This window comes from Artemia franciscana, chromosome 12 (assembly GCF_032884065.1).
Source record: "Artemia franciscana chromosome 12, ASM3288406v1, whole genome shotgun sequence".
In the NCBI taxonomy this organism is placed as follows: domain Eukaryota; kingdom Metazoa; phylum Arthropoda; class Branchiopoda; order Anostraca; family Artemiidae; genus Artemia; species Artemia franciscana.
The window spans coordinates 38,608,683-38,634,276 of record NC_088874.1 but is presented as its reverse complement, the minus strand read 5'-3'; the positions used below and the strand labels follow the sequence as shown (position 1 = coordinate 38,634,276).

The 25,594-nt window shown below is 34.8% G+C and overlaps 1 protein-coding gene across 1 annotated transcript in view; it reads left to right on the top strand.

Moving 5' to 3' along the window:
* The first annotated feature begins 1,644 nt into the window (after nt 1–1,644).
* LOC136034087 (DNA mismatch repair protein Msh2-like) overlaps nt 1,645–25,594 on the top strand; it is an 83,078-nt gene continuing 59,128 nt past the window's right edge. Inside the window, exons 1-5 of the mRNA XM_065715211.1 lie at nt 1,645–1,723; nt 7,348–7,611; nt 15,068–15,195; nt 16,275–16,431; nt 25,084–25,272. Coding sequence (XP_065571283.1) covers nt 1,649–1,723; nt 7,348–7,611; nt 15,068–15,195; nt 16,275–16,431; nt 25,084–25,272 — 813 coding nt within the window. The 5' untranslated portion in view covers nt 1,645–1,648. The remainder of the gene's footprint in view (nt 1,724–7,347; nt 7,612–15,067; nt 15,196–16,274; nt 16,432–25,083; nt 25,273–25,594) is intronic.

Genomic DNA, 25,594 nt, shown 5'->3' with positions numbered 1-25,594 from the left:
GCCGGAAATTATGCCTTTGAGGATGACCCCCCCCATCCCACAGGGCATGGTATGTAGGTTATGCTCTAGGGGCATATAAGATATATATAAAAATGTTGATCGTATAAATTTCAGAAGGGGATCATTGGATTGGTAATCAGAAGTTCCTGTGCCCTCTGTTAGATTCAGAGTGACTGGAGGGTGGATACCCCCACCCCCACTCGTACATGTCATGTTATTCCAAAACGCATCTGATAGAAACTTTGAGATGAAGATTGTTTATTAGTCAAATGTGATTGGTGGGCAACAAGCCACCTCCCCACGACCATCAATTCCCGAAACACATCTAATCAAAATTCTAACATAGCCATTTTGTTCAGAGTTGCTGAAAGTTCTAGAAATTATGTCTTTGACAACCCCCATGCCTTCTCAAGACCAGAACAATTTGCACTTTACTGAAAACACAATACATTTAAAATGTTTTCACTTTGTTTTTACTTGTTTAAAATGTTTTTACTAGATATATGAAAGGGAAGTCCTCCCCCTTGCACTCGAATTACAGCGCGAGTGTCTGGTTCCCTTTTTAGGAGTAAGAATAGATTGGAGGGCAAGCAGCCCTTTTCTCAAGCCCATTCATTTTCTAAACACATCCTGTCAAAATTTTGAGACAGCCTTTCTGTTCAGCAAAGTAGAATGGTCCAGCAACTTTGTCTTTAGGGATATTAGGCGTGTCATCTCTTCATAATCATGCAATTAGCTTATTATGCTTTAAGTCCACATGTTAATTTAATATAAATTAAAAGACATTGTGCTTATGGTTGCCAATAAGACACTTAAGCAATATATCGAGAACGACTGGGGATATTAAGTTAAAACCTTTGGAGATGCTGCTATTACTACTTATGCTCTTACAGTTTAAATAAATAAAGAGTGTAATTTTATTCAGGTTGTCAAAGAGCATAGATAGAATCTTTTGGGAATGATATTACGTTTTATCTTTTAGGTCATTTTCAGAAGCTATAAAATTAACTTAAAAATTATACTGTTTGTGTCAGGATTAAAAATTGTTGAAAAAGTTCCCCATGCCTTCTCAAGACCAGAACACAATTTGTGCTTTGCTGAAAACAAAATACGTTTGAAATGTTTTCGCCTTTCTTACTATATATGTTAATTAAACCGGCAATCCATGGCCATTTTTTTTTTCAGTAAAGTTCAAATTGTGTTATGGTCTTGAGAAGGCATAGGGGTTATCAGCCCTACTCATGTTAATGAGTTTTGTGTTTGCTCGTTTTGAGTTTCATTTATTTATTGATACTGATTTGTGGTAGTTTTACGCTTGGAAGATTATTTGACTTGATTTTTGCTCCTTCTTTGCTTACTGAAGTTCTTTACTTATCTTTTGGAAAAAGTTTTTTAAATTAACCACATTTACAAAGAAACAAGATGTTAGCCTGATGTATGACCTTAAGCTGCATTTGCGTAGGCCTATTCTAAGGTTTATTTCATCGTCCTCGCCTCTATGGTAGACAGACTATAAAAGTAGTGTCTAATGTCTCTCCCCCGTTTCCTTATCAGCTGACATGTAAGGTCAGCTGACCTTATGTAGCTGACACTTAAAGATAGAAACAGTTTTCTTTTAATTTGAATTCGTTGCTTTCTTTAAAAAGTAATGTTTTGTCTTTTTTTAGATTCTAGTCCTCCTCAAGAGAGTGCATTTGTTACTTTCTTGAAGAAGCTACCTGAGGTAAGTTTTTACTAGTTCCTCCCGTAGCTACACAAATCTGACATTAGGCCAAATTCCCATGAAAAAATAGGCTAATAGGAAGTGGAGTCAATTATGCATTTTGTTCCTATTTAAATCCCCCCCCCCCGCCTCAAAAAGAAAATAAAAGGCTATGATATCTCCCGTCTGCTGCCGTTAAGGTAGGAAATGAGGTTAGCAACTGGTTTTGTATTAAATCAGGAGTTAAGCAGGGTTGTGTTCTATCCCCCTTTATATGGATCATTTTGATGGACTTCGTCTTAAGGAGCACAGGAAAGGCAATTGGAGACCATGGAATCAAATGGGGAGGAAGAACGCTCCTGGACTTAGATTATGCTGATGATTTAAGCATATTAGATGAAAGTGTGAGCAAAATGAATGAATTTTTAGAGGTTTTACGAGTTCAGGGTGCTAAAATAGGCTTGAAAATTAATGTTAAGAAGACTAAGTCACTAAGGCTAGGAATAAGTGAAGATGAACAGGTGACATTAGGTAACGAAAAGATTGATCAGGTTGGGAGCTTCACTTACCTTGGTAGTATTATTAGTAAAGATGGTGGGAGCAGTGAAGATGTTAAAAGTAGAATAGCTAAGGCCCAGGGTGTTTTTTTCACAGTTAAAAAAAAGTTTGGAAGAATAGAAAAATAAGTCTACAAACCAAGATTAGAATATTAGAAGCTACAGTGATGACAGTGGTCAAATATGGCTTTGAAGAATGGGCACTCCGAAAAGCAGAGGAAAATTTACTAGATGTTTTCCAGAGAAATTGCCTACGGATCGTTCTGGGTACCCGGCTGACTGACCATATTTCAAACAGTAGGTCGTACGAAAAGTGTGGTTCAATCCCGCTTTCTGGGGCTATAATGAAAGAAAGGTTGAGATGGCTAGGCCACGTTCTACGGATGAAGGATGACAGATTACCGAAGATTGTCCTTGTTGGCCAACCGTCTGGGGCTACACGGAAAGCAGGTCGTCCTTGTCTGGGTTGGGAGGATGTCATAAATAAAGATTTAAAGGAAATGGGAACTTCCTGGGAGGGTGTAAAGAGGGAGGCTTTAAATAGATTAGGTTGGAGGAGGAGCGTGCGTAGCTGTGTTGGCCTCAGGCGGCTTGGTGCTGCAGTGAGTTATTAGTAGTAGTAGTTAGTAGTAAGGGGTCGACCATTGTGTATTCCTAGGAGCATATTTTGTCAGTCGCTGTTCTGATCAGTTGTTCTTGGTATTCATCTCCCAGCATCTCTACATGCTGAGAAGGGACTTATTGCAACAGTCCCAATATACTTTCCACTAGTGAACTGCTTTGTCATTGTCAGGAAAGTCTAATGTCAAAAACTGCCCGGTCTCAAAGTGGCAGTTGAAGCCCAACAGGGAAATACTTAGGTTTGTCTATTTTCAGTTGTTACTTGAGATAAAGCTGAATAAGATTAAGATTTTGTTCTTCTTACTAGAGCAGTCTCTCGTGCTACCCGATAGCATAAAACAGTTTCTGGTCATTATTGACTGTGCTGAAATTTCGGATGCCTCACAATGTGCTGAGCGTACAACAGCGCAAACGCAGAAAGTTTGTGTTGGCTCCAATATTCCAAAACGATCGCTAAATTTCGATTCGATAGTCGCTAGTTATCCTTGAAGTTTCTCCATCAATTTACACACATCAAAGGCAAGAACAATAGGGAATTCTTTTCGCAAGACAGTGGAAATCTAATTTGAATTAATATTTTGGCCCTAAATATATAAAATAAAAAAGACTTACAACAACATTCAACCAATAAAACTGAAATGAACTAAATTAGGTGATTCGAGAAGCAATTGAAATCAGACTTAAGATTAATAATAATATTTTCTTAAATAGGGACTTGGAGGAATATTCACTAAATGCTCTGTAAACTAATTTAGTTAAAAATGATCTTCCAGAGAAACACTAGACATTAACACAGAACCAGTTAAAAAAAGACCTTTGAGGTTAGCTGCGAAAAAGGGAAGATTAGCACTAAAAACATGTTTCTAATTATTCTTCTTTCATTTCAATGAATTGCCTTGTTTCACCTCACTTTATTTATCAGTCCTGGTTGAACCTCGCTGAACTAAGGATACTAGGGCTGTTTTATAAACTTTTTATTTTAGTTTTATTGGTTCTATGCTGTTGTAAGTCTTTTTTCTTTTATATGTTCACATTTTGCTGAGGATGGCCTTGGAGGATTGCCTTTGAATATTCATTCAAATTAGAATTCCACTGTCTTACGAAAAAAATTCCCTATTGTTCTTCTTGTTTTTGATGTTTGTGATGGAAAGGCAGTGTGGTCTTCGTTGCTTTTGGCATCAAATTAGGGACAATTGTAGTGAGCCAAGATCTGGTCATGTCAATGATATTCGCTATCTACCTAATCCTATTTTTTTCTAAGCCACTAGCACAGCATGAAAGAATAGTAATTGATCCAAATAGTGAAGACCTACGAGAAAATCTGCGTAATCTGGATACTGATGTCAATTTTGGGCGTGGGCTATCTGTGCTCCACAGATTTTGAAAAATACCTTTCTTAGCGATATTTCCATTGAAAAATACCTTTGTTTAGCATTTCCTCCAAAAGATACTGTACCTGGTATTTCCTGAGATGATGCGTACATACTTCTGATGTCAAAAAGGATAAGAAGGTCTGTAGTTTTGTTCGTTTTAGATTATAATTATATCCACGGTATTATGTAATCTACGTGTGTTACTACCAATTGATTGAAAAACTGCTTGTTTTACAACCGACAATCACTCTGGCTGGAAGGTTGGTCACAGCCATGAACATGTCCATTTAGTGATTGGGAATACTATTGTTGAAAGAGAAGGAATTGATGGTTTGTTGATTTGATTTGTGCATATTGTTATTGCGTTTTGACTCTGATATCCACCAACAGCTTTTAGATCCTGCGAAAATTTGAAGTCTCGAAAGCTATTTCGAAGTGCGACTGACACTGCAACACATTCTCTGACCGATTTTGTATCACGTAAAGCTTCGATTGAAGTGTGTAAGGGTATCGACCAAGGAGGTATATGTTGAACCCCCCTTTGTGATCATAGTACTCTAAAAGCGCAGGAGCAAATTACAATGAATTAAATAATAAGAGATTTTTGTTTACTTTATTATTCTGATGGTACTTTAAACCTTAGTTGAATTTTTTCAAATACTGAGGAATGACTTTATTTCTTATTTGTGAATACGGAAAAATAGTCTGGTCTCTCAGCGCATCTAAGAGCGAGATTCGTACGTATGGACAGTCTCAAACTACAATTCAATGAATGCAACTATGAGGTCGAACTGCAATCACTAGGTACCTTTCCCTACTTTTGTGTTCCGTATGGTATCTTGTTGCTTGCTGTGGGGACGCACTAACAAATCTCTTATGCTCCCTTCAGTCAAATCAGAATGAAGGAGTTAAAGCAACATTTTGTCTTCCTGCTTTGCCCTTCGGCTGACATTGGCCTATATGACACTCAGACACTGGCCTATATGTCGAATATATAGGTGGGAAACCTTAGCTTACTCAGCATCACAGGGGATTCTAGCACGATGCATCCAGTATCTTTTTACCCTGTCCTCAATACGTAATGTGCTCCCTAGTATTTGGGATTCTTGGTGAATAGTTGTGAAAAACTTTTCGATTTATTGTCTGTTGCAACAGGCGTATGCTAGCCAGAGTCTGTGATCAGTAATTTTCTCACATATGTCCTTTTTTGTGAATATTTTTATGCGGAAAACAAAACAGTTTGCGATCTTTGTATTTCAGATATGAGAAGTTCCTCTTGTGCTATAGATATGATATGAGAAGTTCCTATAGGCTATAGGTGTTCGGTTGAGTTGTTCCTTATTGTAAAATTTGTTTGCCTTATTCAGGTAGTGGGGGGGGTCTGGTTCTTGAGAAATCCTCCTCACACCCACTGCCAGGATGTGGCCATTGATTATTCCAACAACTCCCCCTCCCCCGATAATTCGTAGATATAGCCTGTGATTTTTTTTTCAAACATGAAACGTAATTAATTAGGAATTATTCTAACCCCATCTATCTTATCTTTTTGTCTAAAAAAGAAAAAAAAATCGTGAATGATGCTATTGAGAAATTGGAAAGTAAACATCTATCGGTGCTCCAGACCTTACCAATTGATAAAATAAGGTTGACTGACAGAAATGCTGAATGTAACTTAAAAGTTCAGTGTATATTTACTCGCTTTGTGTTACTATTGAATGGTTGTATTGTTTTCTTGGTCTCTTAATTGTAATCAACAACTTCGAAAACCTTTAATCAAAATCCGAAATCTATGCAAATCACGCTGCAGTAGGCGCATGCTAGCCAGAGTCTAAGGTCATCAGTTTTTCCACATGTCTTTAATCTTTCCTTTTTTAGGAACATCTTTACGCGGACTAACAAAAACAGGATACGATCTTTGTATTTCAAATATGAGAAGTTCTTCTAGGAATTTCTCTTGTGATGCAAAGATATGCGACTGGTTGCCTCTTTAAAGTCTGGCAGAACCATTGACTGCATCTGGGAGTCGCCATGAAATATTCTTGAAACGTTAGATTAACTTAATTTTTTGAGGCAATGGTCAAGTCTCAGTTCTTCTTTTATTTATGTTGACTTGTTCCTGCTGCGTCTTCCTCTTTTTTATAATTATCTTATTGTAACCCCTCTCTTGCATTTATGAGTGTTCAATGGCTTTATTGACGAAACAAAAATCAATCAATCACACATAGCTAAACATCTCAATCCATACATGGTTCCTGAGAACCACAATATAAATAGTAATCATAATACACAGAGTAGTCACCGCTCCTACTCTCAGACACAATCTTACCTCCCATCAATCAAAATAAATAGCCAATTACTTTTCTGCTCCTTGCCCCAGGGGAAACTACCCTATCATATATTAAAATAAAAAAGCTATTCTTTTGTAAAGCTAATAAATAATTTTTCTGTTGTTGAAATAACGCAAGGGTTACTCATAACCTTTTTTAGGTCAGGCTCGTTATCATTGCACACGTTATTAGGAGCAGACTCTGATCGCACAGTCGGGTGCGGTGGGTATGTGAAGGTTTGCTGATGATCACGTAGGCTGATAAGACCGGTTAATAACAAGACTATGTTTTTGTTCTGTGTTGTTGCCGAAATAATCCACTGAACTTTCTCTGAGATTAACTCATAATCTGCAAATGCCAGAAAATTTTAGATTTTCTTGCTAAAATTTTGCAAAGAAATTCGTATCTAATCTAATGAAAGGTTTTTATTTACCACTCTTTAAAAACTTGTAGAAAAATCTAGAATACTTTAGATTTTATTATATTACACTTGTTTCCCTTTTTAGCAGCCCTCTCCCCTCCCTATTCTCTCAGCAAGAGTAAGCTGACATTCGTACCATTAGCTACTATACTTATTGGGTATAATTATACCAGAGAAGCAGGTATATACCCAGGGGATATATTTGTTGGTCTTTTTCTAAAATTTTAATGCCTTAATATGCCACCTATCAGTGGCTAGAATCTCCCAGGGGGAGGTGACATTTAGGATCGACCCCTTTTTCCCTCTCCAGATTATATTCTAGTATTATTATTCGTTCTTCTTGCAGAAACAATCAACGACTGTTCGACTATTCGATCGTGGGGAGTTTTTCAGTCTATATGGACAAGACGCCATCTTCGCTTCTAAAGAGCTGTTCAAAACGTCTGGTGCTGTAAGATACATTGGGGAAGAAAAAGTTGAATGTCTATCCATTGGCAAAAATAATGTTAGAAACTTTTTGCGAGAGCTTCTAATTTTAAAGCAGTATTGTGTTGAGCTGTATCAGAGTTCTGGGAGTAGATCTTCTGGAGAATGGACTGTTATTGCAAGAGTAAGTGAAGATAAATTGCTATACTGTCTCTCCTGAAATCTTGAATTCTTGTTGGTCTTTTTCTAAATCTTTGTTGCCTTAATATGCCACCTATCAGAGGCTAGAATCGTTATTTTGACTTGAAATAAAGGTGTTTTGACTTTGAGCCTTCTAAAATCTAAATAGCATATATTTATAATAATATTATAAAGTGCAAAAATAAAAGATCAAAGTAAATTGTAAAGTGTGACAATTAAAGGTTGTTTAAGTTTAGAGGAAACCATGAGAATAGAGTCGATATAATCCTCTTGAAAAAAATTTAAAATTAATTTTATTTTCCACCATTTCTATCAACAAATGTCCCGAGTTTTTTGCTGCCAGTTTGATGGGGATTCCACCTCCTTGTTGACCGTTTTATTTGGCTCGAAGTAGATGTCATTGAGCTATCTACCAGCACTCCAAAAAAACTGAAAAAACGAGAATTTCTGGTGGTAGATAGCATACCTGCAAGAGTGTCTTGAAAAGGAAGAAGACTGGATACTGCTACATTACTTTGTTTTACGTATAATATGTCTGATGTATTAGTTTTTCAAGTTTTTGTCACTATTTTTGAAATATATAATAGTGATAATAATAATTCTTATATGTACTTCAATAATAAATATTATATGCTTCAAACATCAACAGTAAGATGATTCCATAAGTCAACTACACCTTAAAGGAAAGCTGCACTCTCTTATGGTGATTAAGGAAAGCTGCATCTTCTTAAGAGCCGCATATTTTTGTTTTTTATGCTAAAAATATTTCTTATTTTCTTCTTAATATTTCGTCTTAAGGAAAGCTGCACCTTCTTAAGAGATATATATTTTTGGTTTTTAAAGCTAAACATATTTCTTATTTTCTTCTTAATGTTTCTTCTTAAGGGAAGCGTCACCTTCTTAAAGGCCGTATATTTTTGGTTTTTAAAGCTAAAAATATTTCATATTTTCTTCTTAATATTTCTTCTTAAGGGAAGCTGCGCCTTCTTAAGGGACATATATTTTTGGTTTTTTAAGTTAAAAATATTTGTTGTTTTCTTCTGAATATTTTTTCCCAAGGAAAGCTACACCTTATTAAGCAACTTATATTTTGGTTTTTTAAGCCAAATAAATTTCTTATTTTCTTCTTAATATTTCTTCTTAAGGGAAGCTGCACCTTCTTAAGGCCGTATATTTTTGGTTTTAAAGCTTAAAAATGTTTCTTATTTTCTTCTGAATATTTTTTCTTAAGGGAAGCTGTGCCTTCTTAAAGGAAAGCTGCACCGTCTTAAAGGTCGTATATTTTTGGTTTTTAAAGCTAAAAATATTTCTTATTTTCTTCTTAATATTTCTTCTTAAGGGAAGCTGCGCCTTCTTAAGGGACATATATTTTTGGTTTTTTAAGTTAAAAATATTTGTTGTTTTCGTCTGAATATTTTTTCCCATGGAAAGCTACACCTTATTAAGCAACTTATATTTTGGTTTTTTAAGCCAAATATATTTCTTATTTTCTTCTTAATATTTCTTTTTAAGAGAAGCTGCACCTTCTTAAAGGCCGTATATTTTTGGTTTTTATAGCTAAAAATATTTCTTATTTTCTTCTTAAATTTCTTCTTAAGGGAAGCTGCGCCTTCTTAAGGGACATATATTTTTGGTTTTTTAAGCTAAAAATATTTGTTGTTTTCTTCTTAATATTTTTTCCCAAGGAAAGCTACACCTTATTAAGCAATTTATATTTTGGTTTTTTAAGCCAAATATATTTCTTATTTTCTTCTTAATATTTCTTTTTAAGGGAAGCTGTGCCTTCTTAAAGGCCGTATATTTTTGGTTTTTAAAGCTAAAAATATTTCTTATTTTCTTCTTAATATTTCTTCTTAAGGGAAGCTGTGCCTTCTTAAGGGACATATATTTTTGGTTTTTTAAGCTAAAAATATTTGTTGTTTTCTTCTTAATATTTTTTTCCCAAGGAAAGCTGCACCTTATTAAGCACCTTATATTTTTTTTTTTAAGCCAAAAATGTTTCTTATTTTCTTCTTAATATTTCTTCTTAAGGGAAGCTGCACCTTCTTAAAGGCCGTATATTTTTGGTTTTTAAAGCTAAAAATATTTCTTATTTTCTTCTTAATATTTTTTCTTAAGGAAAGCTGCACCTTCGTAATTGCCATATATTTTTAGTTTTTAAAGCTAAAAATATTTCTTATTTTCTTCTTAAATTTTCTTCCTAAGGAAAGCTGCACCTTCTTAAGTGCCATATATTTTTGGTTTTTTAAGCTTAAACTACTTCTTATTTTCTTATTTATATTTCTTCACAAGGAAAGAAGCATCTTCTTAAGAGCCGTGTATTTTTAAAGCTGCGCCTTCTTAAGGGACATATATTTTGGTTTTTTAAGCTAAAAATATGTGTTGTTTTCTTCTTAATATTTCTTCCCAAGGAAAGCTGCACCTTATTAAGCACCGTATATTTTGGTTTTTCAAGCCAAAAATATTTCTTATTTTTTTATATTCTTCTTAATGAAAGCTGCACCTTCTTAAGGGCCGTATAATGGCTTTTTAAGCCAAAAATATTTCTTATTTTCTTCTTAATATTTATTATTAAGGAAAGCTACACCTTCTTAAGGGCCGTATATTTTTGCTTTTTTTTGCGAATTTGTCACGTTTTTTTCGAAATCAGTTGTTACTACTACTAAAGACTTAAATAATTCACTTAGAATTGTTTTCTTTAAAAAATTGAATTCCCGAAAATTTTCATGTTTTTATGGCACTTGGTATTAACCAAGTGACATATAGCGATCACAAATTCTGTCGGTCTGTCTGTCTGTCGGTCTGTCAGGGTTTCGCTACTTTAGGAACTTTCAGGTAAGCTAGGATGATGAAATTTGGCAGGCATATGAGGGACCGGACCAGATTAAATTAGAAATAGTCGTTTTCCCGATTTGACCATCTCGGGGGGTAGTGGGGGACCGGTTAACCGGAAAAAATAGAAAAATATGAAGTGTTTTTAATTTACGAATGGGTGATGGGATCTTAATGAAATTTGATGTTTGGAAGGATATATTGTCTCTGGGCTCTTATTTTAAATCCCGACCAGATCCGTTGACATTTGGAGAGTTGGGGGGGAACCTAAACGCTTAGAGTGGAGGGATCGGGATGAAACCTGGTGGTAAAATAAGCAGAAGTTCTAGATACGTGATTGACATAACCGGAACGAATATACTCTTTTCGGGGGAGTTGGGGCGGGGGAGGGTTAATTAAGAAAAATTAGGATAAATGAGGTATTTTTAATTTACGAACGGGTGATCGGATCTTAATGAAATTTGATATTTAGAAGGAAATTGTGCCTCAAAGCTCTCATTTCAAATCCCGACCGGATCTGGTGACATTGGGGGGAGTTTTGTGGGGACTTAAAATCTTGGAAAACGCTTAGAGTGGAGGGATCGGGATGAAACTTGGTGGGAAAGATAAGCACAAGTCTTTGATACGTGACTGACATAATCCGAATGGATCCGCTCTATTTGGGGAAGTTGCAGAGGGGGAGGAAAATTAGAAAAAATGACGTATTTTTAACTTACGAAGGAGTGATCGGATCCTGACCAGATCCAGCGTCAGTGTCATTTTAAATCCCGACCGGATCCAGTGCCATTAGGGGGGCAGTTGGGGGGGGGGGCAGAAATCTTGGAAAATACTTAAAGCGGAGAGATTAGGATGAAACTGGTTCGGAAGAATAAAAACAAGTCCAAGATAAGTGACTGACATAACCGGACCAAATCCGCTCTCTTTGGTGGAGTTAGGGGGGGGGGAATAATTAGGAAAAATTAGAAAAAATGAGGCATTTGTAACTTATGGACAGGTGATCAGATCTTAATGAAATTTGATATTTAGAAGGATCTTGTGCTTTAGAGCACTTATTTTAAATTCCGACCTGATCCTGTGACATTGGGGGGAGTTGGAGGGGGAAACCGGAATTCTTGGAAAACGTGAAAATTGGGGTTTCTTTATCTTACGAATAGGTGATCGGATCTTTGATATATAGAAGAATCTTATCTCTTAGATACTCCGTTTTCGACTCGAATTGGATCCAGGGACATAGGGGTTTGGAGGGGGAAACAGAAATCTTGGAAAACGCTTAGAGTGGAGAGATCGGGATGAAACTTGATGAGAAGAATAAACACAAGTTCTAGATACGTGATTGAAATAATTGGAACGGGTCCGTTCTCTTTGGAGGAGCTGGGGGGGTGTTAATTTGGAAAAATTAGAAAAATTGAAGTATTTTTAACTTAAGAACAGATGACTGAATCTTAATGAAATTTGATATTTAGAAGGAACTCATGTCTCTGACCTTTTATTTCAAATCCTGAGCAGATCTGTTTACATTGGGGGGGGGTTGGAGGGGGAATTAGGAAATCTTGGAAAACGCTTAGAGTGGAGGAATCGGGATGAAGCTTGGTGGGTAGAATAAGCAAATGTCTTATATACGTTATTGAAGTAACCGTACTGGATTCACTCTCTTTGGGGGAGTTAGGGGGTGGTGTTCAGTGCTTTGGCGAGTTTGGTGCTTCTGGACCTGCTAGGACGATGAAAATTGGTAGGCATGTCAGGGAGCTGCACACATTGACTTGATAGAGTCGTTTTCCCTAATTCGACCATCTGGGGGGCTGAAGGGAGAGGAAAAATTACAAAAAATGAGGTATTTATAACATACGAGTGGATGATCTGATCTTAATGAATTTTGATATTTAGAAGGACATCGTGACTCAGAGCTCTTATTTTAAATCCCAACCTGCATAAAGCCTTCCTTTTAAGTCACTCTATTGATTCTTAGAATTTTATTAGAGCTCATACCATATGAGCTCTTGGCTCTTCTTGCCTCGTCAGAAGTGTCATATGAGCTCTTAGCTCTTGTTTAAATTTATATATGGATTTGTAAGTTTCTACTAAATCTCCTTAATTATATGATACAGTCCCATTTGACTTTGTCTGACTTTGGTACTTAGTTTTAAAAAAGAACATCATACTTATCAAAGAAATTCAAGTAATGGAGAAAAAATACATCAAACAATGCAATAATGTTCAATGATTTTGATACTTTTGAATATGTTCATATATTTTGAATATTAATATCTTTTTTGGGGATTTTGCTATTATTAACACCTACGATTTCTAAATATCAACTAGGCATTACAAATTTCCACTTCATCTCGTTTTTCAGTACTGATTGTTAGAGAATTTTAGCTTATACTACATAGTAATTTCTTCAATTAATTTATTTTTATGCTTTTTCTCAATTAATAGTATTAAATTTTTTAATTAACTTTGAAAAAGATTGAATTATTTTGCATTGGATTAGCATTGAGTTTTATTCAACTCTAGATAATTGTTAATATGGAACTTGTTTAATTGTCTAATAAAGACAATATATATATATATATATATATATATATATATATATATATATATATATATATATATATATATATATATATATATATATATATATATATATATATATATATATATATATATATATATATATATATATATCCAAAAATATTTTATTGAGTCAATATGAATTATTAATATCCAGGAAGTTGGGTTGGACACTAGTTCTTTGGGAAGTACTTTTTTCTTTTTTGGCACAAACACAATAAGAGTAGAAAAGAGAGTAAAAAATAGAAATTTCAAGATGTAGTACAGCCGGGGAAATCTTTATTTTAAAATTAAAATAGAAGTCTATGCTATTATTTCATGTCAGTGGTTATTATTTTTATATAATAATAACTGTTTTATTTAGTTTTATATTAATAATTTAATTTTGTGTAATTGATCAAGTTTTAGATTAACAAATTAAGCATTCATTTGAAAGTAATCAAACAAATTACAATTTAATAAATTAAAACTAAAGTTATAGGAACCTGCTGTAACGTGCTTGTAAATTGCATGCTAATTTACTGTAGAGAAATTCGTATCTAATTTTCGGGATAGTTTCCAAAAGAAAAAATCTAGTTAGGGTGAATTCTTCCCCCCTCCCTCCGCAAAAAAGGAAACAAACAAAACTAGGTGAATATTTCAGAAAAAGTGTTTGATTTTCACCTAAGTTGGTCTTAGCAAATTTTTTGGAATGAATCCAAAGCCTAAATTATGGCGTTTTCAAGCCAAAATGTCTTCTTATGTACTTTAGAAACTAGAAAATTTCTAGACAAACAATTTACTAAAAGGAAAAAGAGAAAAAAGAGATCAAATTTGGCTTAGAATGTACACAGCCAAAGAAAATAGGATCTCTACAGTTTTTTTTTATTTGAAAAGATAAATATGAAATTGATACGTCATTCTTTTCACATGGTGTGTCACGCCTTATAAATTGGGAAGTAGGTTAGAATCCAACATAATAGATTTTTGTTATTACGTTAGAATGGGAAATTTCATTCTGAGTTTCATTTTTGAATACACTCTTAAATTTCCATTAATTGGATTTCAATGGTTGCTTCCACTTTAATGCCTATTTTGTCCAGCATTCCTTGTGTATTCCTTGTTTAAAAATCTTGGCTTTATCTTCGCAACGGGGAGGAGGGCTGATTGTGGTGTTCTTAGTTTGGAAATTTAGTCGCTGTATTCAGGTATTAGGGGGCGTCCTAGTTCTCAGTAAATACCCCTTCCCTCCTAATGCTTGGACAAGGCCAATGAATTTTTCCAAAGATCTACCCCTCCTCTCAGAATGAGTAGATATAGCCATTGAATTTTTTCAAATAAGAAACATAATTAATTAGGATTCACTTTTATTCCGTTTATCTGTCCAGTTTCTTTGAATTACCCTTCCCTCTATAATGCGTTGATATAGCCATTGGATTTCTTCAACCATGAAACGCAATTAATTAGAATTTACTTTTACACCGTTCATCTTACCATTTTATTTGAGAAAAAAAGAAAAAAATAGCGAATAATGCTTATCGCATTTGGGAAGCTGAAAAGTAAACACCAAATGGCATCTTAGACATCACCAGTTGATAAAACAGGGTTGATAAACATAATTACTGAATGTAACTTAAAACTATGGTGTATTTATACTTGCTGTATATCACCACTGAACGGTTGTATTATTATCTTAGATCCTAATTTGTCATCACTGACCTTAGATCCCAGTAATCAAAATCTATCAATATTGAAATCATTTTAGAGACCTGACAAGGCTCTCTGGCATTTGGAACATCTGTGGGTCAAGTAAAGAGTACAATTTACGCATAGGAAGGTTCAGGAGGCACACCCTTCTCTCTTAGACTGGTACAAATGCCTCACCCCTCTCCCTCCGTAAAAAATTGAGAGACTGTGGTGACTGCTCTTGTGTGTGTTTCTGATCTCCTCTCTGGAAAAACTCCTGATATATGTAAAAGTAGTTATGGGGATTAATATGGTTTTGTTTTTTAATTCAATTTACGTTTGTTTAGAATAAGCTGTATATAATTTTTAAGGCGTCCCCTGGTAACCTCTCGCAATTCGAAAATCTGCTATTTGGTGAAGTTGAATCATCACAGGAGTCACCTAGTATTGCGGCACTACAGGTATCTCACTTGGAGAATCAGAAACTGATCGGATTTGGGTACATTTTTCTAATTTATTTCCTCGTCTTGTAGTTTATACTTAAATGCGGGCTTTTGATTCTATTTTCAATTGAGCTTCTCTCCTCGCATAATACTCTACTATTATCAGTGCTGTGCCCTAAAAATTTTTTGCTAGAATTTTTTCTTTGCTTGTTTTTGCTAGAATACTACTTATTCTTAGCCATATTTTGCTAGAATTGCTTCTTTTATCAAGTCAGAAATATTTCAGTGATAGAATGTTATAGACTATTATCAACTACTGATCAGTATCGTCAGCAATTGTATCGTATGATCAATATCGTCAGTATCGTCAATGATCAGTATCGTCAGTCGATCAATGATCAGTATCGTCAGCAATATCGTCAGCAATATTATCTTTAAAGAAGTAATTTTTTCTTACATTCAGCTACACCGTTTTTATGCTTTACAGTGTAAGGTTAGTTTTGGTATTTCTAAATTGCGTCATAATTATTGTAAAATGTACTGATTATAAAAATATATTTTTGTCCCAGTTATAAGACAAGTAGTGATTGTCAAATCCAAATGCCATAGAAATAAGAAATATAATAAGGAATACGAATTTTAGCTCTTAACTTTTCAGCTCTTAACGAATTTTAGCTTAATTTTTATTCTTGCTGGGTTTATAAACTATAAAAGAACTGTCTTTAGATAACCAGAAGTATTATTTGTAGTCAAAAAGCATTGAAGAACTGTGCCCTAAAAATACTTAGTCCATACCATATATATTTCTACTAAAATATTCATATTTCTATACTCTTTCCTATTGTTCCAGTTGATTTGTTTGTTGCTCAAATTCCTAAACTTTCTGTCAAATGTTAAAATATGGTTTCAGGACTGTTCAAAATTGGTACGTACTGTTTAATTTTTTCAAAAATTTTCTGTACCACTATGGGTGTAGCGATTTTTTTTTGTCTAAATGTCTTTATCAATCCTGTTGTTTAAAGTTTGTGGTTCTACTGGTGGGGATTGCTCTTTTATACTTATGAAAAAATGCGTGAAATTGCAATAATCTGCTGCTATATGACTTTTATTGTTTTTATTAAAAATTCTGTTTTAGGCTCTGTGATGTCAACTCACGGAAGTTTTTGGTTTCTGAATTTGCCGACAATGACTCTTTTACAAATGTTGAAGCATTGTTAGCGCAGCTCGGACCACGCGAGGTGCTCATTCCTGGTGGCTCAGATTCTAGCCAAGACACAACTAGGCTAAAACAGGTAAACAATTATTTCTGACGTACAATTCCGTTTCGTCTGTTGCGTTTCTAATATTAATAAGCTTAGTTCCTAGTGTTAAAGAATTACACTTTAACATTTTAAACCTGAGCTTTATTGTTTCCTGCACAGTAATTTTCTTTTTGAAACAATGACAATAAAATTTATATAAATGTTTCGGGAAAAATGTTTTCTCTATGTATTGAGTAATTTGTTTTTATAATAATTTGTTTTTATTACTTCTTAGGGCTATTGCTCCTTCAGGGTCTTAAACAAATTTTGTTTTATTGTTTCACTAACCATTTTCTTGTTACAGGGTTTCTCCTTCCAACTCCTTTTACCCTATATTTTTTGTTGTTATTATTCTCTTGCTACTAGCACACCCTCTCAACCAACGCTTTGGGCATGCCACCGATTATTTATTTAAAAAAAAATAAATTACTACTCCTCCAAAATAGTTCTATGCATTCTGAATAAACAAATAAATGATGCAAAAAATTACTGAAGAAACAGTAGAAACAATGGTTTGTAACCCAATATATAAGCTGTGTCCTACGAAAAAGGAAAAAATTGGGATATATACCATATATATATATATATATATGGATTCCTAGAAGTAACTTTTCATTAATGTATATCTCTTTCCCCTAGGAATATTGTAAGGCTGGAGGTTCATTGCATATCTTTCTCAGTAAATAGGAGGTTGTTAATTGAAAGTCTGTTAGAAATAGGCTTGCCGTCTTTTGAAGCGATAATTGCAGATGAGTATTGGAGGGTGAAGTTTGTTATGAAGGCTATGGGAAAATTTTCTAGGCTGGTTACGTCTCATATGGGTGTGAAACAAGGATATCTTGTTTATCTATCTATGTTTATCTATATTGTTTATCTGTGTTTATCAAGGATATCTATCTTTTGAGCTTTTCTCCTTGTTTGTTTATGATTTAGATACTTTTATGAAAAGTAATGGGGCCCCTTATGTATCTTTGGACTGGTTTAGGCTGTCCTGTATGTTATTTGCGGACGACATAGCTCTAGTGGCGGATAGTAGAGACAATCTTGAGATGCAATTAGACGTAACAAAACATTATTTAGAAAAGAAGGATTTTGTGGTAAAAGCTAAGAAGTCAGTAGTATTAGTATTTAGGAGTAAAGGGGATATTGATTCCGAGGTTGATTTTAATTTTGGAGGAATGATGTTAGAGTTTAAAGAGGAATTTGTTTATTTGGGTGTTAAGTAGTGCGTTAAAGGGGATGTTTAGGCAAATAGAAGATTGTAATTTAAGGGGCAATAGGCTAATAAATATGCTTTTGAGGAGTAATTTAGGTCAGCTAGCTGGTATAAGGATCCAGATAAGGGTGTTTCAGACAAAAGTAGCTTCTAGTCTACATTGGGAGTCTGGGGTTTGGAGTGTTGCCAAAGCAGCTAAGTTAGAAGTACTTCAGCTAAGATATTTTAAGAGAATTTTAGGCTCGAAAGATTCACTTAGTTCATTGGTACTGAAAGGAGATGTGGGGCTATCACTTTAAGGAGTGTTGGATCGGTTAGAATAGTGAAATTTTGGGAGGAAATAATTAGGCTATCTAGAGTTTGGCTTCTTAAGCCAGCTTATTTGAAGAGTTTTAAGGACGGTAGACGTGATTAGTTGCCAAATCAGGTCAGGAAAATATTGGACCTTTGTTGGCTTTCGGAGATGTGGGATGAAGGCAATGGTGGCAAGCTCATAAGGACCAGTCTATGTCTTTGAGGTTTTACTCCCAAGCTAAAGAGTGCTGGGGGGAGGAAGTTTATTTTAAATTTGTTGTTGGTAAGATGGGAGAGTTGGAATTTCGGTGAGAGAAGGAAATTTTCTGGAAAGTTTAGGCTGGTCCCCTACTTTTGCTCTTTGTATGGATGTGGGAATGAGAATTTATTTCATTGTGCATCCGATTGTGAAGAGCTGTCTGAGTTGCGGAATGAAAATTTTGGACGAGTGTTTGGGAGTGAATGCCTGTTAATTGAGCGGATGGCTGAGAGAACGCATGTGCTGTTAAACAGTTGTGTAAGTTTCTTTGTTTTGGGATTAAAAATAGGGAATCATATTTTAGGGGATAGCTTGTTATTGTTTTTGGAAGTTGAATTTTATTATGGTTGGTGTTTGTTGACTAAAATATTGGACCTTGATGTGTTTCTTTTTTGTCTTTTTGTTGTTCTTTTTTTATTATTCTTTTTATTTATTTATCTTTTTTATTATCTTATATATATATTATTTTATTATATTTATTATCTTTTATTCTTTTTTTATCTTTTTATTATTTAAAGTTGTATTTGGTTCCTGAGCTTTGTTTGAAGGCTGTATTTTGTGTCTCCGTGACCTGCAGGCTTTTTGCAATAAATCTTATCTATCCCGCACACACTGGATGTTCGTGCAAAGCTCTTTGCTGCCAGTGGCTATTAAATAAAAGACTTGAGAAATGTAAGATTTTCTTCCAGTATTTTAAAAACGCCGACGGGGAAAGGATTAGCTGGCTTATCTGCGGAAAAGGCATTGTTTTTTTTTTGTAAATAATTTAATTTTAAAGGTCACGAATTTTCAAAGAAGGAATGTTAGACAAAAGTGATTTTCCTTGCCCAAGGTACCGCTTATTTGGTATAACCCAAGAATTAGTTACCAGAAAAAAGCTTGAATCTGAACGAGAAAATGGAAATCTGAATTTGCTTCCTAATAAATCTCAATTCGATGCAATCTTGAAACGCTTCTTAACAAAGATAATAAGCTATTTATAATTAATAAAAATGGCTTATGTGGTATGGGCTGTATCCATTGGGGGGGGGGGGGGGTAAAAAACGCATCAAAAATTTGTTGCTATGATTTTATTTAGCGATACATTTTTTGGGAGGAGGGGGGATCAAAACCCTTCCCTCTGAATGGTGCCTTGGATGGGATGTGCCAGCTCGGCTGCTCTCGATAAGCTACAGGATCAAAGTAGGAATACTTTAAGATGGAAGATTAGTGATTGGTCGACATAATTGATGGCTTTCCAATAGTAAAACAGTATCCGTAATTTAAAAGAATAAAAATTCTCTGGGCTCTCTGTATGCATAAGGTTAAGAGCAATAATTAAACAAGTTGTTTTATAAATTATGGGCTGTGGTTCATTCTTTATTAATTCTAGCCATGATAGAGCTGTAACCTTGCAACCATGATAAACTGCTCCAATTAATACCAGTGCAACCATTATCAAACAGTTCGTGTAACGAACTGTCAGTAAGGAGCGACATGGCTCAATAGTAACCAAAACACTAAGAAACAGAGTGTTGGTAACAGTAGATACATCAAAAGAATTGAATTTAGATGCTTATTCAAGATACATAAAATTTGTCAAGTTTAATGCTACTCCTCAAAAGTTACGAGGCTGGGAAAGTTTGCCCAATTTTTCAAAAAGGGGAGAAATATCCCCCAAATGATCTTAAGGAAAATTGCACCTTCAGATTCAGTATATCAGAGAACCCTGCTGTAGAGGTTTCAAACTCCTATATACAAAAATGTAGAATTTTTTTTTGCCAGAAGAAGGATCACGGATGCGCGTTTATTTTTTTTTTTAGGGTTATCGTGTTGAACTGGCGATCCTAGAAGATCGGCAGAGGTCTCAAATTATCGAAAATCCAAAGTTCTAGTTCCCTTTTTAAGTGACCAGAATTATTGGAGGGCAGATTGCCCCGTCCCACTTCTCATTTTTTCCTAAAGGTGGCTGATCAAAATTTACAGGTAGCCATTTTCTTCATGATAGTCAAAAGGTCTAATAACAATGTCTTTGACCTCCCACAGTCCCCAGGAGAAGGGTTGCATTCTATAAACTTTGCCCATTGTTTACAAGTAGAATTGGTTATTGGGAAGTATACAGGGGTTTTTCGTAGGGGAACCTTGGGTGGGGTGTGGGGGGTAGCAAGTACTTGTTGCCTTTGGTCAGTTGAACATCCCCCGCATGATGCCGTGGAAGTTTCATGTTGTACGGTAAGCCGTTCCAAAAATTTTGATACGCCCTTTTGACAATCTGTATGTACATTCTATGTTTTGACTTAATTCAACTTTCCCTTTGACATCTCCTAATATTTTCATTTCAGTATCCTCAGCCTTGGTAGTACTCGCTACAGAAGACGTAGTTTTAGTGGTAGCAGTGGTAGTAGTAGTAGTGGTAACCGTAGTAGTCATGTGAGCTGTAGTAGTACTAGTGTGCAAATATTGCCTTTTTGGTCCATTCATCCTCTCCCTTATCTTTTTCTGAAAGTTCCAAATTAATATACTCGGTTATTCCTGAGTTACTCACTTGTGATAACTCATATGTGTATAATGTGTTTCGATTTAATTTTACACTCCCCTCAATATTCTCTGAAAGGCTCAGCTGAATCTTTTTTTTCTTTTTGGAAAGTAATGGTCAACCACACCCACCTTTCTCAATGACACACACTATTGTTGAACGATGGACACATTGTTTAATTTAGAGCCCTTGCACTGACGGCTGTGGGAGGGGGGGGGGTTGATCTCCCCAATGACATAGTAACTGGACCTTTCAACTATACTGGAAGACTATTCAACCTCCAATCACTTTTTCCTCTTTAAAAGGAACTAGAACTCATAATTTCCAATCCAATAAGCTCCTTTTGAAGTTTCTACGACAACTCCTTCTATACGAAGTACTTTGGTCAGAAAAAATTTAAATAATACGTTGCGCCCACCTCGCTCTGTACTTAGTTAGCTTTACTGCGCTGCCTATTATATTCCATTCATTGTAAATTTAGGAACACACTAAAACTAGTAACTACCTTTATGTGTGCTTAAGTACTGTTCCTTTTGGCAGCCTTTTTATCCCTTTTAAATCTGTTTTTCACATTTTCTGAGATACTATCACTATTTTTACTCTAGGGCTGCTTTCTTGCAATACATTGTTCGGTTGCTTGTCTTTGATACCTTTCTTTCTTTTTCTTCCATTTAGCTCGCTCTCAAGACACGATTATGCTTATAATTGTTTTTTCTTTACTAAGTAACAAATTCAATTATAATTCTAATATCCAATCAATTAAGATCCTTTCGAAGTTTTTTCGACAGCTCCTTCCGCACGAATTGCCGTGGTCTGAAAAAAAAAATATATTGTGCCCACATCGCTCTTTAATAAGGCAGCACTATTGCGCTGCCTATGATTCTATGACTGTTGGTTGAATAAAGACACCCCGGGTAACAAAAACAAAATGAAAAAAAACAACCATCATTAACCATCATTGTTGGGAGAAATGCAAGATTTAAGAGTTTTGAACATAGAGGCTTGAAAATTCCTATGTGTTTATGGTTTTTAGCCATATTGAAGTATGTGGTTCAATTTTGATTCGAATCATTCACCTATTTGGGTGATTTCTTGATTTCTGTGAAAATGCAGATTTTTTTGTTTAAATAATTGTTTGATTTGTATCTTCGAATTTAACGTAAAGAATTTACTTATCTTTGGTTACAATGAAAGGTTTGAGAAAAATTCCTTCTTTTTCCAGATAGGGGCTTGAATTCTAATATCAGCTAAGAATTATAGTTTAATTTTTGTAAGGACTACCTCACTTGGTAGGAGGTGTTTTCTCCCTTTTCTAAAATTTGTGTAAACAGCCTTAAGGAATTAATTTTTGACGGGTATAATTAAGCTTTAGAGAAATGGTACAAATTTAGAAGCAATATGCCCCACATGATAGAATCAATATCTCACAGGATGGCTTCCCCCAATCTCTCATTGCCCCTCCTAGCTAAAAGGCCATGAAACGGAGATCAGCTCCGGTAGAAATTATAAATTCCAATTCTGTAAAAAAAAAATTGTGTCATGCACACATGAAAATCCTTCGGCGTTACTTAGCAGGAACTAGTAAAGAACGGACTACATTGTCATCGTGGTTATCCAATGCGCCCTTAGGTATATTTCATGAATTACAAACTTTAACTGTTAAGTTGACTTGACCAGTTAAACTTTTACATTGGGACGGACGTCATTGCAACCAACGTCATCATATATTTTTACTATGACATCATTTATAGTTGTAACCTACGATTACCACGTCATTCATCATTTTGTATACGAAGATGCTTTTTTTGTCAAGAAAACAGATTTTATTTTTAACATTATGTTTTGTTAATTGTAAAATCACGTATATGTTGCATTTAAAAAATGCTATTGAATAGCTACCTATGATTTTCCAGTGCACTGCTAGAAGTGAAAAAAAAAGAATATAAAAAGGAGATAACCGCGCAAAATTGTGATTTTCCTTGTTGGTCAAGTCAGTGAAATGCAAGTTTCTTGAATAGGATTTTCGGCCATGGCGATTCTAATGGTGTATTTTTGTTTCGATCTGCCGCCATCCTTTAGCGTTTTCTGATTATTTTCTGGAACATCCTTACATGGACTTTCAAAATAATATTTTATTATTAAGACTAAGTTTAGATAATAGTTACCATTCCTGAATCAGCTAGAAATTCCAATTTTTTCTTAAAACATTTTTTTCTAGTTTTTTAAAGCACGTTTCTTTAGTTTTTGGTTACTATGGGCTGAGGTTTGTTATTTACTACACTGCAGCTACCGCTGCAACCATGATTCAGACCAGTCATGTAGTTGTTGGCGTGTCTTGCATAGTACGAAAAGTCACCGACATTGATAGTCAGTGGGTTTCTCAGTAGTGGTAATATTTTTGTGGTGATGTCTAAAAAAAATACGTGAATCATTCTGGATAACAGAAATGTGTCGTTCTTCTAAGTACAAATTTGTTTTACAGCTTTTAACTTGTCTTCTAAAAATAAAGAATTATCTGGATTAGAGAAAAATAATTGTAATTTACAGTTGACATACCTTAAAAAAAATATACAGAATGCAATCTAGATAATAGAACTTAATCATTCTTGACAGTCATCTAGATGGCAAGTAAAAATATTCGTACTGTTATGCAGCTATTAAATTGTCTTGGAAAAGAATATCTCTATGACAGTGAATTAATTTTTGAGACACTTGGCTTTAGAAATTACTCTCGAAGGTTAATTTTCAGAACTTCGCTTTAAGTTAATACAGAACCCTCCTTTAGTCAACAAACGTTGAAGTATTTATGTAAAATATACACAATAAAAAGGTGAAGATGAATGGTAAAATCATGGTTTCACCATAGCCTAAGCAGGGGTGTACTCATGGGGGTTAAGTGTCCTTCCCAGACCTCCGTTTGCCCCAGACCCCACCTCCTTCGCTGAAACTTAGCCTCTTCAAAAATCTTAAACAAAGATAAGCCTTCATAATTCAAGCATCCACAGAAACGGATCAGTATTCTTTAATATATCTTTATCTTTATGTGCTATATAGCTCGTTTTTCAGTTTCCACTGTCGTTTTCACTTGATTCGGGAAAATTGGCTCCAACTGTACCCCCTCCCAGGATTTTGGCAAATTATATAGCTGGCCTACAGCCCATTCCTCCGGAGATAAACAGAAGGAATGACGGTAACAGTCTTTTGCGTGGCCTCTTTTGACTTAAACCCTATAATAACAGAAGAGTAGTATCGCCCAACTCTCCATCAACACTGTTTCGAAATACAATGGCTACTTTCATGACAATTGACCCTTCCTACTGGGGCTAGATATTGCCCTAGGCCAGAACCGATCCTAGGGTTAGTGGTGCCCGGAGAAGCATTTATGTGCCCTCCTCTAGACTCATATATAAGCAAAAAAAAAACGAATCAAAGTGAAAAATTTAATCAAGTGGGCAACCCCCCAGCCGTGACCCGGGCCATGATGCCCGAGGCAGCTTGCCCTGGTCGCTCTTCCTCCTCTTTGAACGAATCTGCACTAGGGTGTTTACAAAATTGTGTTTATTCTTTTTCAAGTTGTTATTGTTCCATAAAATAAGGATTTACTGTAAATTAAACTAATGAATCTTATTTAATTAAATTAATGAACCGTGAAAATTAAATTAATGAATCGTAATTAATTAAAATGAATAATAAATTGACATGTATTACAGTATACCTTTTGCAGGTTCTTTATTCTTTTTTATTTAAACTCTTTAAGTTTGAACCCTTAAATCTGTAACTAATAATTCTGAACTTATTAAGCTTAAAAGCTTGTATTTAGCTCTCTCATGAAATTAGTGTTTAATTTTTTTAATTAATCAAAACCGATTAGTAGTTATTTATTCATTGAATGCCTATTAACTATTTAGCGAACTTTTAAAAAGCAATTTTCTTGAAATTAAAAACATTTTGGGTGAGATGACTTTTAGTTTTCAAAATTTAATTTAAAAAGATTTCGCCCCAGCACTTGAGAATAATTTTTATCATAAATAAAATTTTCCCTTGGTAAGGACAGAGTTCTATTTTGTTGTGTATTGCTGTTGATTGTTTCTTTCTTTATTTTATGAAAAGTGATTTTTTCTGTTTTATATGTTTACTATTTCAAGTCCTTTTTGAGTTTATGTTACTTTTGTTGGTTGACTCGGAGACTGTCAAAACTTAGGCATATCTTGAAACTGTCTGATACTTACCTGAAATGGATCAAATTTTTACTAATGCCCCTGCCACGCGTTGCTGTGGTGCTGCGTGCCACAGCTACGCGTGGTGTGTCAGCTATTAATTTATTAAATATAATTCATTAAATGTAAACACCAATTTTAGGTAATTGAACGCAGCGGGGCAATGGTGACGGAGAAAAAGAAAGCTGATTTTTCATCTAAGGATATCGTTCAAGACTTGAATCGACTTTTAAAGCTGAAAAAAAAGCAAAAAGGTACTGCTGGAGCCCTACCTGAAGTGTCACTAAATAGTGCTTGCAGTTGCCTTGCCTCGGCAATTAAATACGCAGACGTAAGTTGTGTTTGTTTTCTCTTCTACATGAGGTGAGAGATTATACGTTTCAGCTATGTTTATACCTTGATCAGTTCCGGTTTATGTCGGAGTTATAACAAATCACAAACGTTTGAATATAAGTAAATATCAAATATTTGCCTTGTAATACTTTTGATAAGCTAAAACCCAGTTTGATGGCATTTCTGTTAAGCGAAAATGTTACCCAAGAGATTTTGGGTCCTAAATACTATCTTATGTTCTAAAATGCAGAAAATGTCCAAAATGCTGTGAAAAAATTTGGTGTCTTGCTAACTGCTAGTCTATCTCGATTTTTGACGAA